We start from the raw sequence: 12,920 nt of genomic DNA, 5'->3' as shown, positions 1-12,920 counted from the left end.
GCGCACCCACGGGGACCGGCACGGGGCTGCTCCTTGCCGGAGGCGTGTGTCCAGCCCAGGGGTGAGACCCCGAGCAGAAGCTTTGCCGCGGGGGTACCGGCCAGCCCAGGCCCCGGGGGCTTCTGACCACCTTCCCTGCATCACCCTGTTTCACGGGGTAGAGTTTTCGGCAGTTTCTGCACTTGCAGATGTAATCTGCCTGCTGGAAAACGAAAAAGGAAAAGGAGCTCTGTTTTTTTTTTCCCTGCTCTGCCTTAGCTGATGTGAAACCCAAGCTGTGTGGGAGCCTGCGAGCGTGTGTGGCTGTGCTCACACGTGTGTGCGGCGAGCCGCCCATGTCCTGCACCCTGGCCGGGGCCGTGCCGGGGGGGGGGCATGCGGGTGCGGGTGCATGTGTGCCTTTCCCCAGGGGGGCTGTTTCGGTCTGCACAGTGCGGTCGTGTTTATTTAATATCTGACGTCCCTTCTGTCTTCAGCGCTGACATTAATTGCCAGACAATGAGCAATGGAGCCCAGATGTTCCCCGGCGGTGGCCTCCCTTCCTTCGCCAGCACTATGCGGGTGATAAAAAAATCCAAGGGGGAGTCATGTTTGGGCCGCTGTTGCTGCAGGGCCGTTAGCGGGAGTGCGCAGGGGGCTTGCGGGTCAGCTCCCACAGCTGGGGATGCCCACGCACGGGCAGCTCCCGCCCCAGCCCCTCTGCGCCGGGAGATGGGCACGGGCAGCGCAGGCGTCGGGGAGCAGGGGCCGTGCAAAGTGTTGGAGGCAAAACCCACTGGCAGACAGGCTGATCCCCGGGACCTCCCCAAGCGCCTGCCTGCCCGGACTGCGGCAAAAGGCTTTCGCAGGCTGCGCAGGGCTGCTGCGCTGCTGGCATGCTCGCTTGCCAACCAGAGATTAACACTGCAGCCTGTCATTTCATAAATATCCTTACTCGCAAAACCAGAGGCCGTTTTACAACCAGACGTGGCCTTATTGGAGAGCCGCAGTGCCACTGGGGCCCCCATGCATCCAGCCAAGCACCCGTGCCGTGGCTCTACGGCTGCATGGGGGCTCTGGGTGTCCCTGGGATTTGTCCTTGAGAGGTGGGGCAGGATCAGTGAAATACTGCTGATGGGTTTGCGAGGGCTGAAATGGCTCTGCTTGGCAGAGGAAGGCAGTGTCCCCTCTCTGTCTTCTGCCGTCGGTAGGACACGCCACCGAGGAAGATGGTCGGGTGGTTTGTGGGGAGGCAGCCCAATTTCTTGCTCTGCCAGGGCCTTAGTATGCAGCCACTGCTAATCATTACCCATTATTCTTTAATTAGGAATGAATTATTAGAACAAATGGCACTGGAGACTAATGCATGGGATGGTGTTATTTTTAGAAATGATGTCTGTTACAGTGGCATCACTTCCTAAAGGGATGCGTGTGACAGGGAGTCTAACCAGCAAACCGGCCTGACCAGCAAATAACCCCTTGCACGGTTTCCATATTGCCTTTTTAAACAGGAAGGGAACATGATACAAACGCTATGCGAATTATGATCTGAAAAGTTTTCCTGGCAGGTTGTCACATGAGTTGTTAGTGTCATTCTTTGACATGCACATTCAAAGCCTTTCTGTACCACTGGTTTAACCCTCTCACACACACACACACCCCCCCCGGGAGGGCTGCCAGGCGGAGCTTTTCTTCCCCACTTCTCACATCAGCCCTTTTCTCAGGTATCCCTGAGAGGTGATTTCACACCAGTGCTTGAGCCGCGGCTCCCCATCTGCTGAATTTTGGGTGCAGCTCGAGGGGTTGGTGAGCCGGGGCAGGCAGGGAGACATCATGCCCGCTGCAGCTGCCCCCTCGCCCCAGGGCTGCCAGGCTGGGAAGCGGCTGAAGGACCCCTCGGGCGCGCCACCTCCTCTCCCCCGGAGCGCTGGGGCATCCTCACCCCAAAAAAGCATCCCTGGCTGAGGCGGGGAGCGCGCAGGGGCCCGCTCGACCCGGCGGGGCTGCGCCTGCGGGCGGGGGTCCCTGCCCGCGCGTGTGCTCATCTCCTTCTGGGCTGCCTTGGCCGCAGCTTTGCGCGGAGCCCAGCTGCACGCTGGCCAGGGAACATCCGCTGTGGAAACCTGGGAGGAGCTGACAATCCCCAAAGATTGGCTGCACACCCGGCCAAGCAAGAGCTGCTGGCTCCCGGCCTAATTTGTTGCAAATGTGCTTCCATGTGGTTCCAATCTGGAGCCCCCGCTCCCCCCGCCGTGCTGCCCCCCGGGGCTCGGCAGGGGCCGGGAGCAGCCGAGCGGGGCAGAGCCAGGAGCAGCCCCGATGCCGACCTGGGCAGGCGACGGCCGCCCGGCTCCCCGACCCCGAGACGAGTCCCCCGGCCAGTCCTCTCCTGGGGGGCACAGGGAACCTCCGCCCCCTGCCAGGGGTGAGACCGGCTCACAGCAAATTCCCGCTGGGGACACGATGCCCAGAAAGGTTCCTGCTGGCCTGCACCCCGTGGAGGGACTAACATCACTCCTTTGGCGCTCAGCCCGGCCCCAGGCATCGTCTTCCCATCGGGGTTTGATTTTCATCTGCCACTGGGTGATTTGTGGGGGCAGCACTGGGCTGGCAGCCAGGAGCGGCCAGCATCCTTATTTAGCCTTCGCTTTGCTCTCCCCAGCTGTCGGCCGGGGCTGCGGCCGCCTCCTCCCCATCCTCGGGCACAGGTGGGCTCCCGGGGCACGGCACCCTCTCTGCCCTCCCTGCCAGCTCCTGCCAGGTTGGCAGGGTTTGGGGCAGGAGAGAGAAAGGCTGGGTCCTGCTCACGGCCGTCTGTGCGTGGAGGGCTGCCGGCAGTGCTGCGTCGCTGCCCCTGTGCCGTCCCGCCTGCGAGGCTGTGCTGTGCTGTGCCGTGCCCATCGGCCCCCCGGCAGTGCCGGTGACACCGCGTCACCCCCGGCACGCTGGCTCCAGCAGAGATGTCCTCGGGCAGCACGGGGCTCCTGAGCCCGCCTGTCCCTGCATTTCCTTGCAGGACTTGAAGCATCTGCCCCAGAAGCAGGGCAGCTCTCAGCACCCCAGGACCAGCACTGTGGGGACTCAGGACCGGCGAGCTCCCTGCCTACACCGCGGTGCACAGTCCCAGCACCAGCAGTTCCAGGCAGGTCTTCCTCTTGTCCCGTGCACCCACCTGGGTTTAACGTCTCAAACTAGCGCAAACACCATATATTCATTTCAGGTCTTCCACCTGAGGGTCTTTCCCCATCTTTTGGGGTCCTTGCCCACATCCTGCAATGCCCCTTTGGTGCCACCAAGCAACTTCAAGCTCAATTAAAATGAGTCCAGACTCAAACACCCTCTTCCCGGCCAGCTCATGCATTTGGAAGGAGATTGCATTAAAGCTTCAAACTAATCAATAAAAAATTGCCCCATTAAGCAAGGTTGCAGTCCCTCTGCTCTCCCGTGTTTATAGCTGGATTAAAAATGCCTGGCACAAGGTTAACCCTCAGAGCATTGAAATAAAATGGCATAGAATGAGTTCAGTTCTCCTCAGGTTTCAGGAGAAGCCGGGTGAACCATGCGGGGGAGCGAGCGGGGCCAGGGCCGGCACCTGCAATAACATCTTTGGTGTCACTGCAGAAGCGGAAAAGGAAATGAGCAGCCAAGGAGCCGGGAGCAGCACGGCGGTGGCCGGCCGGGCTGGGCCGGGATTGCCGCCCCGCCACCCCGCACCGAATCCAGAGCCCCCCTGCGGGCAGTGCTGAGCCGCCAGCACCCTGGGGTGGCTGCACGGCGGCTGTGGGCGGCATCGTCCCCTGGGTAGCCTGCAGTGCCCATAGCACTGGGAAGAGTGACCTGGACGTGGAGCTGCCGTGGGGGAGACGGGGAGATGGGGTCCCTCCGTCACCCTTTGCCTCCAGCCATCGGGGTGGGTCCGGGTGCTGAGAAGGGAGAAATCTCCCCAGCAAGTGCTTTTGGATCCTGGGGAATAAGCGGCTAGGCTGCGATGCAGAAGCAGCAGTGACGGCTGGGGAGGCTGCGGGAGGACACACCTGCCGCCATCGCCCCAAAAAGGGCTTTGCCACACGCCGCCCCTGCAGGGAGGTGCAGGGACGAGCTTGGCCAGACCCTGCAGAGCACGGGAAGCCCCTGACCCCAAGAGACTGGGCTCCCTCCCTCCATAAAAAGCCAAGCTAACCCCTTCTGGGGGGGGGTCAGGGCTGCTGTCAGCCTTGCAGGAGCAGTGTCGGGGTCTGTGTTGGGGCGGTGGGGTGAGAGCTGTTGCCTGGACACCCTGCGAGGTGTGCAGCCCTCGCTGTGCCGGAGCCCTGCCGCCCCAGTGCAGCCAGGCGTTGTGCTTGGCCTTTTAAGATCAGAAAGGTTTTTGAACTGACGTTAGCTCTGGTACGTGGAGGAGAGCGTACAGCAGGGTAATTAAAGTGTAAGAGCGAGGCTGGGTTCGCCTTTAATGGCTTGCAGCTGCAAATATTTTTATGTCTTCTTGAGCCCACTTGTAAGCTGTCTGGCTGTATTTCTCATCCTGGCCAATTAGATTCCCATGTGTGCTGCAGGAGTGAAAATATAGAAAGTGAATAATCCTCCAATTCTGCTCCTCGCTGCAGAGGCCTTTGAACCTCTGGCTGCCGTGGCTGCCTTCCACCCCAGCCCCATCGCAGCCCCGGCCAGCCCCCTCTGCGCCTGCCCTGGCTCCCCTCTTTGCAACTGAACTTCACCTCTAGCAAATCTGCCTGGGCATCACTGCGATTCATCTTCAAGCCTTTCTGATCAAAGCTGGGGGCTTCCCCCCCCGCCCCCCCCCTTTTGCTGAGTTTTACAGCCATTTTCCTTTTTGGATGCTGGTTTTCTGCCAAAAGTTCCACTCTAAAATCAAAAGGGGCAGTCCATTAATACGAGGCAGCTGTAACAAGTACACTATTGTGTTGTCTCTTCCAAGGTACCCGGGATTTTTAATAAACTGTGGGGCGTGGGGAGCTGGTTGCCTCCAAGAAAGGGGAGGCAAAAGAGGGGAGGAGGGAGCTGGCAGAAACCACGGTGCCATAAAACGCAGCCCGGCGGCGCGGGGCCCTCGGCACGCTCGGCACTGCGTGGCGGTGGGAGCGGTGCAGGAGGCACTCGGCAGCCTCCCGGCTCCCTTCCAGCTCCAGGATCAGGTATCGGTCGGGAAACGCTGCTCGCTTTGATCCCTGTGGGCTGACAAGGCTCTTTGCCAGGACCCACGCGGTGAAAACAGGCTCGCCGCCCCGGCTGCCCTGCACCGGGCTGCTCGCGGCTGCCGGGGCGGCTCGCTCCAGGGACGGGAGCTACAAGTCCTGGGGGAAAGCAGGGGAACCAGGCAGGGTGGGGAGCACAGAACCTGCTTGGGCTGCAAAGGGGTCCTTGTGCTCCCCGTGCGTGTGGGACACGCAGGGTGGATGGTCACGGTGCCTTTACCACTCGCAGCCACCCTGGTGCAGGGAGGGGAGCTCAGCCCCCTCAGGGACCCCCTGCCTGAGGGACTGGGGCTGCCTTGTCTCCGTGCCTCGGTGCCGGCTCTCCAGCCCCGGGGTGCCGGCAGCCTCGCCGCCCCACTTGGCACAGCTCTGCCCCGGCCTTGGCTGTCGGGCTACAACCTGTCAGCACCGCTTGCCCGGGAAATGCCAGGCGCATGGCTGGGCTTGGCCCTGGCAGCTGACCCCGCGGCATCTGCAGCCGTGCCGTTTCCCAGCCCCGGGGGGCTGCGTCCCTGCCAGGGCAGCCCCCTCCCAGCCACGTGCTCCTCTGCCCGGGCTGGGGGATGGCCTGCCGGCACGGCTTGCTGCAAGGGGCTGCTGGGACACTCTGCTGGGGTCAAGGGCCCCCGTGCACCAACTGGAAAGCTGGTAGGGAGCTCCAGTAAGTGCAATGGGGTGTAAACCTGAAACAGCTGTGGCCGTCAAGAGCCCAGACCCCGGTCCCCAGTTGGGTTTGGGTCTCTCTGCGAAATGTCTGTGTTATTTCCGATTCAGGCTCAGCCCCGCTGGGGAGGGTCCCCGAGACCTTCTCCGTCTCATTCCCCATGAGGGACATCAGCCAGGACCCAGGAGGGCTGTGTGCGAATAGCCTTGTCCAGTCAGGAGCCGTGCGTGATGCCCCTCGAGACCCCCATCACCCGTGGCGAAGCCGCTGGAGCCAGGCAGGCAGAGCAAACCCCAGCCGGAGCTGCCACACCGGCCAATTCGGTCGAGCACCCCTCGCTGCAAATCCCCACAGCTCCTGCCCTCCGCTCCCACGGGGGCCGGGCAGCACCCTACGGCGGGGTGACCTGAGGGCAGGGAGGCAGGTCCCTGCGCTGGGGTTTGGGAGCAGCGGGGCGGAGGGGCCGACCCCGCGGGCTTGCCATTGCAAGTCAAGGTGAGGACGGGCTGGGAGCAGATGGGACCTGCTCTGCTCGTGAAAGAGTGTTTCTGCTATTTATGCTAAGCGGTGGGAATGCTTCTCAAGCATTTCGGATGGCTCTGTAATGAGGCCGGCCTAAATATGCCAGCATTGTTTGTGCCGGACAATTAAAAACTCCCCCTTGCCACATTAACGGTGTCTCTGGTGGCGGAAGGGCCCGGGAAGGCGCGGGCGAGGGCAGCCCACAAAGCCCGCCTTTTGTTTCGTGCTCCTTTGAACCCTCTCAAAGCCCCCGTTTCAAGGGGTGGCTTTTGTTTTCTTTTCAGCAGGCCTGAACCCAGAGCCGCCTGTTGTTTAGCAACACAGAAATGTGACCTTAATTGACTCTGCTCTCGGGTGCACTGCGTAAATCACTTCTGGCACCCAGGGGGAGTGCATGAAGTGCCCCCCCCGCATCCCCAGCCCCGGTACGCCGGGGGAGCATCCTTCCTCCGGACACTCCTGGTCCCCGGTGTAGGGGGACCCTGGCTCTGCACATCCCAGCTGGCAGGGGAGCGGAATGGGAAGCGGGGCTGGGAATACTCCTGTCCCCGTGGCAGAGGGTTTCCCATTTCCACAGGGGAGCGGGGAAAACTGTTTCCCTCTGCTCTTCAAACCCCTTTTGCAGCCGGTGCCTCCTGCTTGTGTTTACAGTCCAGCTGGGCTGGTAAGCCTCTTCACCTGCCTTCCCCAGGACGCACTGGGTTAAAGTTTATTGCAAGATGAATTAATTGATGATGATGAAAATGATTAAGTGATGAAAAGGTAACAACTCCTCCTGCGAATGTCTGACATGCACTTAGCCAGACGACTTATTTGTAGGATACCAGGGGGCTGATACATTAACAGATATAATTTGCGGTCTCCCGAGGAGAGGTTAAGGGCTGGGAGCACGGCTCCCTGGGAGCTGCCCCGTCTCTCCACCTCGCCTGCCCCGGCCTTAATCAAGCGATCATCTCAGCCCGCGCCTTGCCGGCCCCCGCGCTCCATTCAATGGGGGAAAATTTGCAGACAAATTCCTGCCAGCGGGACGTTGGAGCTCTCCTGCGTGGCGGGATAAAGATACCTGTCACCTCCGCCCGGCCCTGCCGCCGGCTCACGCTGGGAGTGCCGTTCAAGGAGCACCATGCTGATACCCTTATTTGATTACGCCTCTTCATGCCTTCCTCTGTGCGGGAAGAGCTATTCAGCATGGGCTCCGCGGCGCTCCCAGCACGGGCTGGCCCCGCTGCTGGCCTTTTGTTAGCCCCGTTGGCGGCACGCCGGGCGTCAGGGCTGCACGGGGGGCCCTGCACCACCCCCCCCAAGCCAGGGCTTTTCCCGATGCTTTGCAACAGGGCCCTGGCCAGGCTGTTGATTTTTAACCAGCAAACTGTAAAAACAAGGGGAAAAATAGGATTTAAATAGAAACACGAATGGCTTCGTGAGAGAAGCGCTCTGTTCCTACTTCGGCTTCACCACGCTTTTGGCACGATGAAGATGCAGCTGCCTGGTACCTGTTAGCTGTGTCCAGCAGGAGATCCCAGAGGCACATTACTGGGATCAGCCCCCGGTGCTGCCAGGTGATCCAGCTCCCCTGTGGCCTCAGGAGCTTTTGGTCGGGTTTGTGAGCTTGCAGAGAGGGGATCAATTTGCCCTCTGCTCAGAAGCTTGAACCTCAGCAGCTGGAGATCCCTCTGGCACAAAGAGCTTTCGGCTGCAATCTCAACAAAATGCCATGTTGCAGATTCCCTGGCCAGAGCCACCCGCCCCATGCCATGCTCCCCCCTGCTCCCGGACAATGCCACCTGTACCCTGCCTTGTCCCAAGCACCAGCGGTGGCCACCTCGCCTGCCGAGAAGAGGTGTGCCCTCTGCAGCCCAAGCATTTAATGGGTCACCCCGCGCTGCCTCAGCCCCACAGCTCCTCTGCCATCTCCAGAAGTTTCTTGTACCTTCCATTAAGGTAAAATACGCTGCTCCAGGTGATGCTAGGGTGGGAGACCCCAGCCAGCCCTGCAGCAGCCCTGGGAAGGCAGCCTGGGTTCCTGCTTCTCATTCTGGAGTTAATCACTCGGACTGCTGGAAATGTGGAGCGATTGGCCCTTGTTTTGCTTTTCCCTGCTAGATTAAAGAGCTCTTAAGTACCTGGCTTGTTATTTCTGCCAAGGTACTTATGCACCAAGGTCCTTGTGACTGTAATCAAGCCGCCCCTTGATCTTCTTCCTGATAAACTAAGTAGGCTGAGTGTCCTGTCTGCCTCCATCGGAAACGTCCTCAGCTCTTGTCGAGCTCTCCCGGGGTTTATCTGCAGACTCTCCAGCTTGGGGCACAGCCTGCTTCAGCAACGTGCGTGGCCTCAAGTGTGCCAGGATTGGATCTGCTGGTGCAAAGTCACTTCCCCGTCCCAGCCCCTCCGAAACAGCCCTTACGTCTTGCAAAGCCAGTGGTGGAAGGGACAGGGTGGCTGCACGAACCTCCAGGCTCTCCCTGCCTGCACAGCTGCAAATCCCCCCCATTAAGCCCGCAGGCTTTGGGCACCTGCCCCTTCCCCCCTTCCCCCACCAAAGTTTGCTCCGAGCATCAACCACCCACAAATCTCCCTCCAGCGGGTTCTGCTCTGCTAGGCAGGAGCGAGGCTCTGGGGAGCTGTGCCGCAGCGAGTGTGGTTGGGGCAGAGCATTTCTGGAAGGGAGGTGACTGTCCAAGCAGCCAGGGAGGGACCCGTGAAGACCAGCCCTTACCTGGGTGTCATGTCCATCTTCTGATGCCCAAGCCCAGCTCCAGGTTCTCAGAGAGTCCCAGTGGGCTCCAGCGCCAATTGCTGCCAGTTTCTCCACCTTAGCAGCTGATGGCCTACACGTGGCTGGCTGGAGAGTGGTGATCTGGGTGGCCACAGCACAGCAAGGAAGACATCTGGGGCCTTGGATACAAGGTGTCACCTGCAGAAGCCCAGTCCCTTCAGTCAGAGCCACGATGCAAGTAGCGCCTGCGGTCTTTGCTGGCTCCAAAGTCGCTTTGGAGAGAAGAGAGAAGCGCCAGATGGGCCGAATCACCACTGTGTTTGTAAAGATAAAATGACACTCCGGTACTTAATTAAAGCAATCGTTGATATTTAACTTTTGACCAAAATACCCCCACATTGCAGGTGTTTTGCTCTTCTTAACAAGTGCTTCCCGCCCTGCAGGGAGCATCCCCCCGTCCCGGTGCCGGGCCGGCCCCGCGGCCCTGTGCACGCTCACCCACCCAGGCCGCAAAGTGGCATTTGCTGGACTCAGGTCACTGCCCTCCAGCACAGGGGCTCTCGGCCGAGCCCCGGCAGCATGTCCTGCCACCGGCACCTCCTGAAAGGGACCTTCCGCCGCTGCCCCGGCCCATTGTCCGGGGGGATAATTGGAGGGAGAAGTGAAACGGGGCTGTAATGAATTCTGCCGCTGTTCAGCGGGGCCGGGAGGCAGAAAGCTCGCTGCTCCTGCCAAAGTGCTGAGGCTGCTACTTCCATTCTGCGGCCGGAGGGGAGGTCTCTGGAGGGCAGCTCGCTATTGAGGAGGCTCCGGGGTTGAAACAACACCCGGCGTCTGAAGTTATACTCTTTCTGCGCGAATGTGCTCCGATGTGGCTGTGCGCAGGGTCCTTCCCTGCAGGCTTGGCAGGGCTGGAGCCAAGCTGCCGGTGCTCCCTGGCTTGCACAGCGCAGGGCTGCGGCTGCGCGATGCGTCGGGGTGTCCCCGCGCCCGTCACTGTGCTGTGCTGACACCAGCCTCAGCCCTGCTGCCCTTTAGCCCAGGCTGCCCTCGGGGGCTCTGCCTGGCCGAATCCTCGTTCCCTCGTTCCCTCCTGCCCCAGGGTCCCGTGCGAAGCTCCCTCGGCCACAGTGACCCCCCTCAGGCCCCAGACCGATGCCTGACCCACCCCCAGCACCCAGCAGCACAAGCACAGCTCCCCCAGCCCCCTGCCAGGGCCTGCTTCCTCCCCGTCCCCATGTTTTTTGGGGTGATGGAGCAGACCTGGAGGGGGGACCCAGCCCGGGGGCGGATGGAAAATCTGTGCTGCTCTTTCCAGGCGTCCCAAGGCTGCGAAGGGCCGGACGGCGAAGCGTCTGTGTGGTCCCTCCCGCGCGCAGGCAGAGCCCCGTGGCGGGCAGCTCCTCTCCCACGCGCTCCTGCCGGTAGCTGGCCGTCTCCAGACATCTTGCATCGTTCTGCTCAGCTCTGCTGCAGCTGCTGCCGAGCTCCTGCTGGGGTCTCGCACGCGGGGTGGGGTTCCCCCACTCTCAAAAGCCTGCGGACCCTCCCGGCAGCATCCGGCTGGAGGCAGGGACACTGCCAGGAGCGGTCCCCTGGGATGCTGGGCTGGCTCGGCCACACGTAGCCTGGGTCCGTGGTGCCTCGGCCCCCCGGGGGAAGCTTTCTGCCAATTTGCAGGAGCTGCAGAGGGATCGGTGCCAGAAGAAGAGCTGGCAGCCTGCGCGGGGGCTGGCCTCCCACACGCGAAGCCCGGAGGGGGTGCGGGGGTGCCCAGCTGCCTCCCCGGCGCAGGCAGGCATGCGGGGGCAGCGAGCTGGCGTTACAGGGCAGTCCCCAGGGATGCTGGCGTTGCTCCTGCCCTGAGGCGCACGGGTCTTACTTTACATCCAGGCACTCTTTAAGCAAATGCTAAGTAAATCCCTTCCCCTTCTTGCCCGTCAGGATGACACGGTTTCAAACCTTCAAGGGGATTTAGGGCCTTTGTCTCTGGCCCGGCAAACCGGGCGGGCACGCAATCAGCAAACCACTGGCAATTACAGCCATCACAATTTTCTGCTTCAGTGCCATAAACAAGCGGGCAGGGGAGCCCAGAGCACAGCACCCTGAAGAGCAAGAGAAGACAAACAGGACTTTGTCCCAAGGTTTAGAGCAGGCTGCAGGCATCCCCAGGGCTAAATGCTGTTCTTCCCAGCACATGGTGCTCTCGTAACACCTTGGCTCAGCGGAGCTTAGCAAGCTGTCACAAGCCCAAGGAGAGCCCTCCTGACCTCCCCGGGAAACGGCTCCAGTGAGCAATAAACTGGCTCCTGTTTACTTGGGAGGGGGGGGTCTCAGCGGGCTTTAACACAGGAGGGACAACTCTGAGCTGTGAAATGACACCGGAGCCATCGCTGGAGCAGCCCACAGCCGCCAGCAAGTACATGGAGCCAGCTGGGGTCTGAGCCTCCCTCATGAAAGATGGGGGGCCACGGACATCCTGTCCCATCAGATCTTTTCCTGTCCTCTTACCCATGGGTGACGGTTAACCAGCCCCATCTGCAGCGTGCTTCACCAGACAGGCAAACAGTGGGCGATAAAGGAACCCTCGCCCCGTGCAAGGTCTGCCGCGGGGGCGAAGGCGGGAGGGGGGAGCGGTGGCTGTGCCGTGGGCTGCCCCGGCATGGGAGGAGCTCCCCGAGAGGTGCCTTGTGACCCTCATGCTCGCCGTGACGCTGGCTGAGCAAGCACAATGCAGCTCATGGCTGTGCCCCTCTCCCCTTTGCCTGTTTGCCTGCTCCCATCCCACTGCTCTCGTCCGTTTATCCAGCAGCGGGTGGCCATGGTGGTCCAGCTCCTCATCCCTTTGGGGGGACGTGATCCTGCTCACCCGGTGCCCAGCACCAGACCCGCTCTCAAACCTCCGGGGAGGGCTGACCCAAACAGGCAGCGCCACAGGCAGGGGGCTGCCCACAGCCTCTGCCTGCAGCCTGCCCACACACAGCTGAGCCCAGCAGGGAAGGCAGCGAGCGCCAGCGCCGTCTGCGAGCACAAACAGCTGCTTGGAGCCCGCTCAGAAACACCAGCCCAAGCTGTCCAGCTGCCAGCCCCTCTGTTTCAGAGCACAATAAAAGCCGAAGGATGGCTGAAAACAAGCCACCCCGTGGGAAGGGAAGTACAGAGCTCTGTGCTGCAGGACAAGCCAGCACTGACCCCACGGCGAGGACCAACGCTTGGCTGCTGGGAGAAAGGAAGCATCCGTCAGGCCCACCGGGGTCCTCGCTGTGAGACCCTTGTGCGGCTGCTGACCAGCCAGAGCCCTCCCGGATGCAGAGCTGGGGATGAGGGCTCCAATTTACCTGTCCATTCACCATACGTGGGACCGGCTCGGTTGGTAACACTGCCTACTGGAAGGGTTTGTCCCGATGCATCATCATCCCAAAGCTCCCCCATCCCCTTCTAGGCTCATCATCTCCTCCAGCATGCACTGCGATGCAGCCCTGAAGGATGTCCTCGTCTCTCCTCCGTAGCCAGGAAGGGCTCCGGTATTGCTCTGCATTTACATGTTGCAGTCAAACCCCTGGGTGCGATGGGACATTTGCTCTCCCCCACCATAAACCAGATTCATTTCACTGCTGGGACAAAGGCAGGTTGCCTTCCAGGTTCAGAGATGAGCCTGTTGCTGATGGAGCCAGGAATGGGGCTCAGCCTGATACTGGAGCTGCAAACAAAGCCAAATGTTTCCCGAGCCCGGCAGGATCAGCCCGTGTTGGTCCTACTTTACACTTGTTGTTAGCCTTAGCGAGGATGCTGCTGGGCTGTGGTGGGCTCCGGCCCAGAACTG

The 12,920-nt window shown here is 61.2% G+C and overlaps 1 protein-coding gene across 5 annotated transcripts; it reads right to left on the bottom strand.

The window, feature by feature from the left end:
- Positions 1–1,344: 1,344 nt before the first annotated feature.
- On the bottom strand, positions 1,345–10,974 carry LOC115347585. Of its 5 annotated transcripts, none has more exons than XR_003925540.2 (3): positions 10,361–10,974; positions 9,098–9,411; positions 1,345–8,855 (listed from the first exon to the last, which is right to left on the bottom strand). XR_003925540.2 is itself a non-coding variant. In XM_030029111.2 (2 exons), the coding sequence occupies exons 1-2, from the start codon at positions 10,548–10,550 to the stop codon at positions 8,588–8,590; spliced, it is 1,014 nt and encodes a 337-aa protein (XP_029884971.1). In that variant the 5' UTR covers positions 10,551–10,974; the 3' UTR covers positions 1,345–8,587. The 5 variants fall into 5 exon arrangements, 3 of the variants coding, with proteins under 3 accessions (XP_029884971.1, XP_029884972.1, XP_029884974.1); XR_003925541.2 differs by having other exon boundaries at positions 1,345–4,526; XM_030029111.2 differs by having other exon boundaries at positions 1,345–9,411.
- Between the last annotated feature and the right edge of the window lie 1,946 nt (positions 10,975–12,920).

Source organism: Aquila chrysaetos, chromosome 10 (genome assembly GCF_900496995.4).
Source record: "Aquila chrysaetos chrysaetos chromosome 10, bAquChr1.4, whole genome shotgun sequence".
Lineage (NCBI taxonomy): Eukaryota > Metazoa > Chordata > Aves > Accipitriformes > Accipitridae > Aquila > Aquila chrysaetos.
This window is presented reverse-complemented; position numbering and strand designations above follow the sequence as displayed.

Coding starts and splice junctions, on each gene's coding strand:
- LOC115347585 (XM_030029111.2), bottom strand. CDS start 10,550: ATGCAAGATGTCTGGAGACGGCCAGCTACCGGCAGGAGCGCGTGGGAG. Junction 9,412..10,360: donor GGGCTGGGTCCCCCCTCCAG/GTCTGCTCCATC, acceptor TTACAAACACAG/TGGTGATTCGGCCCATCTGG.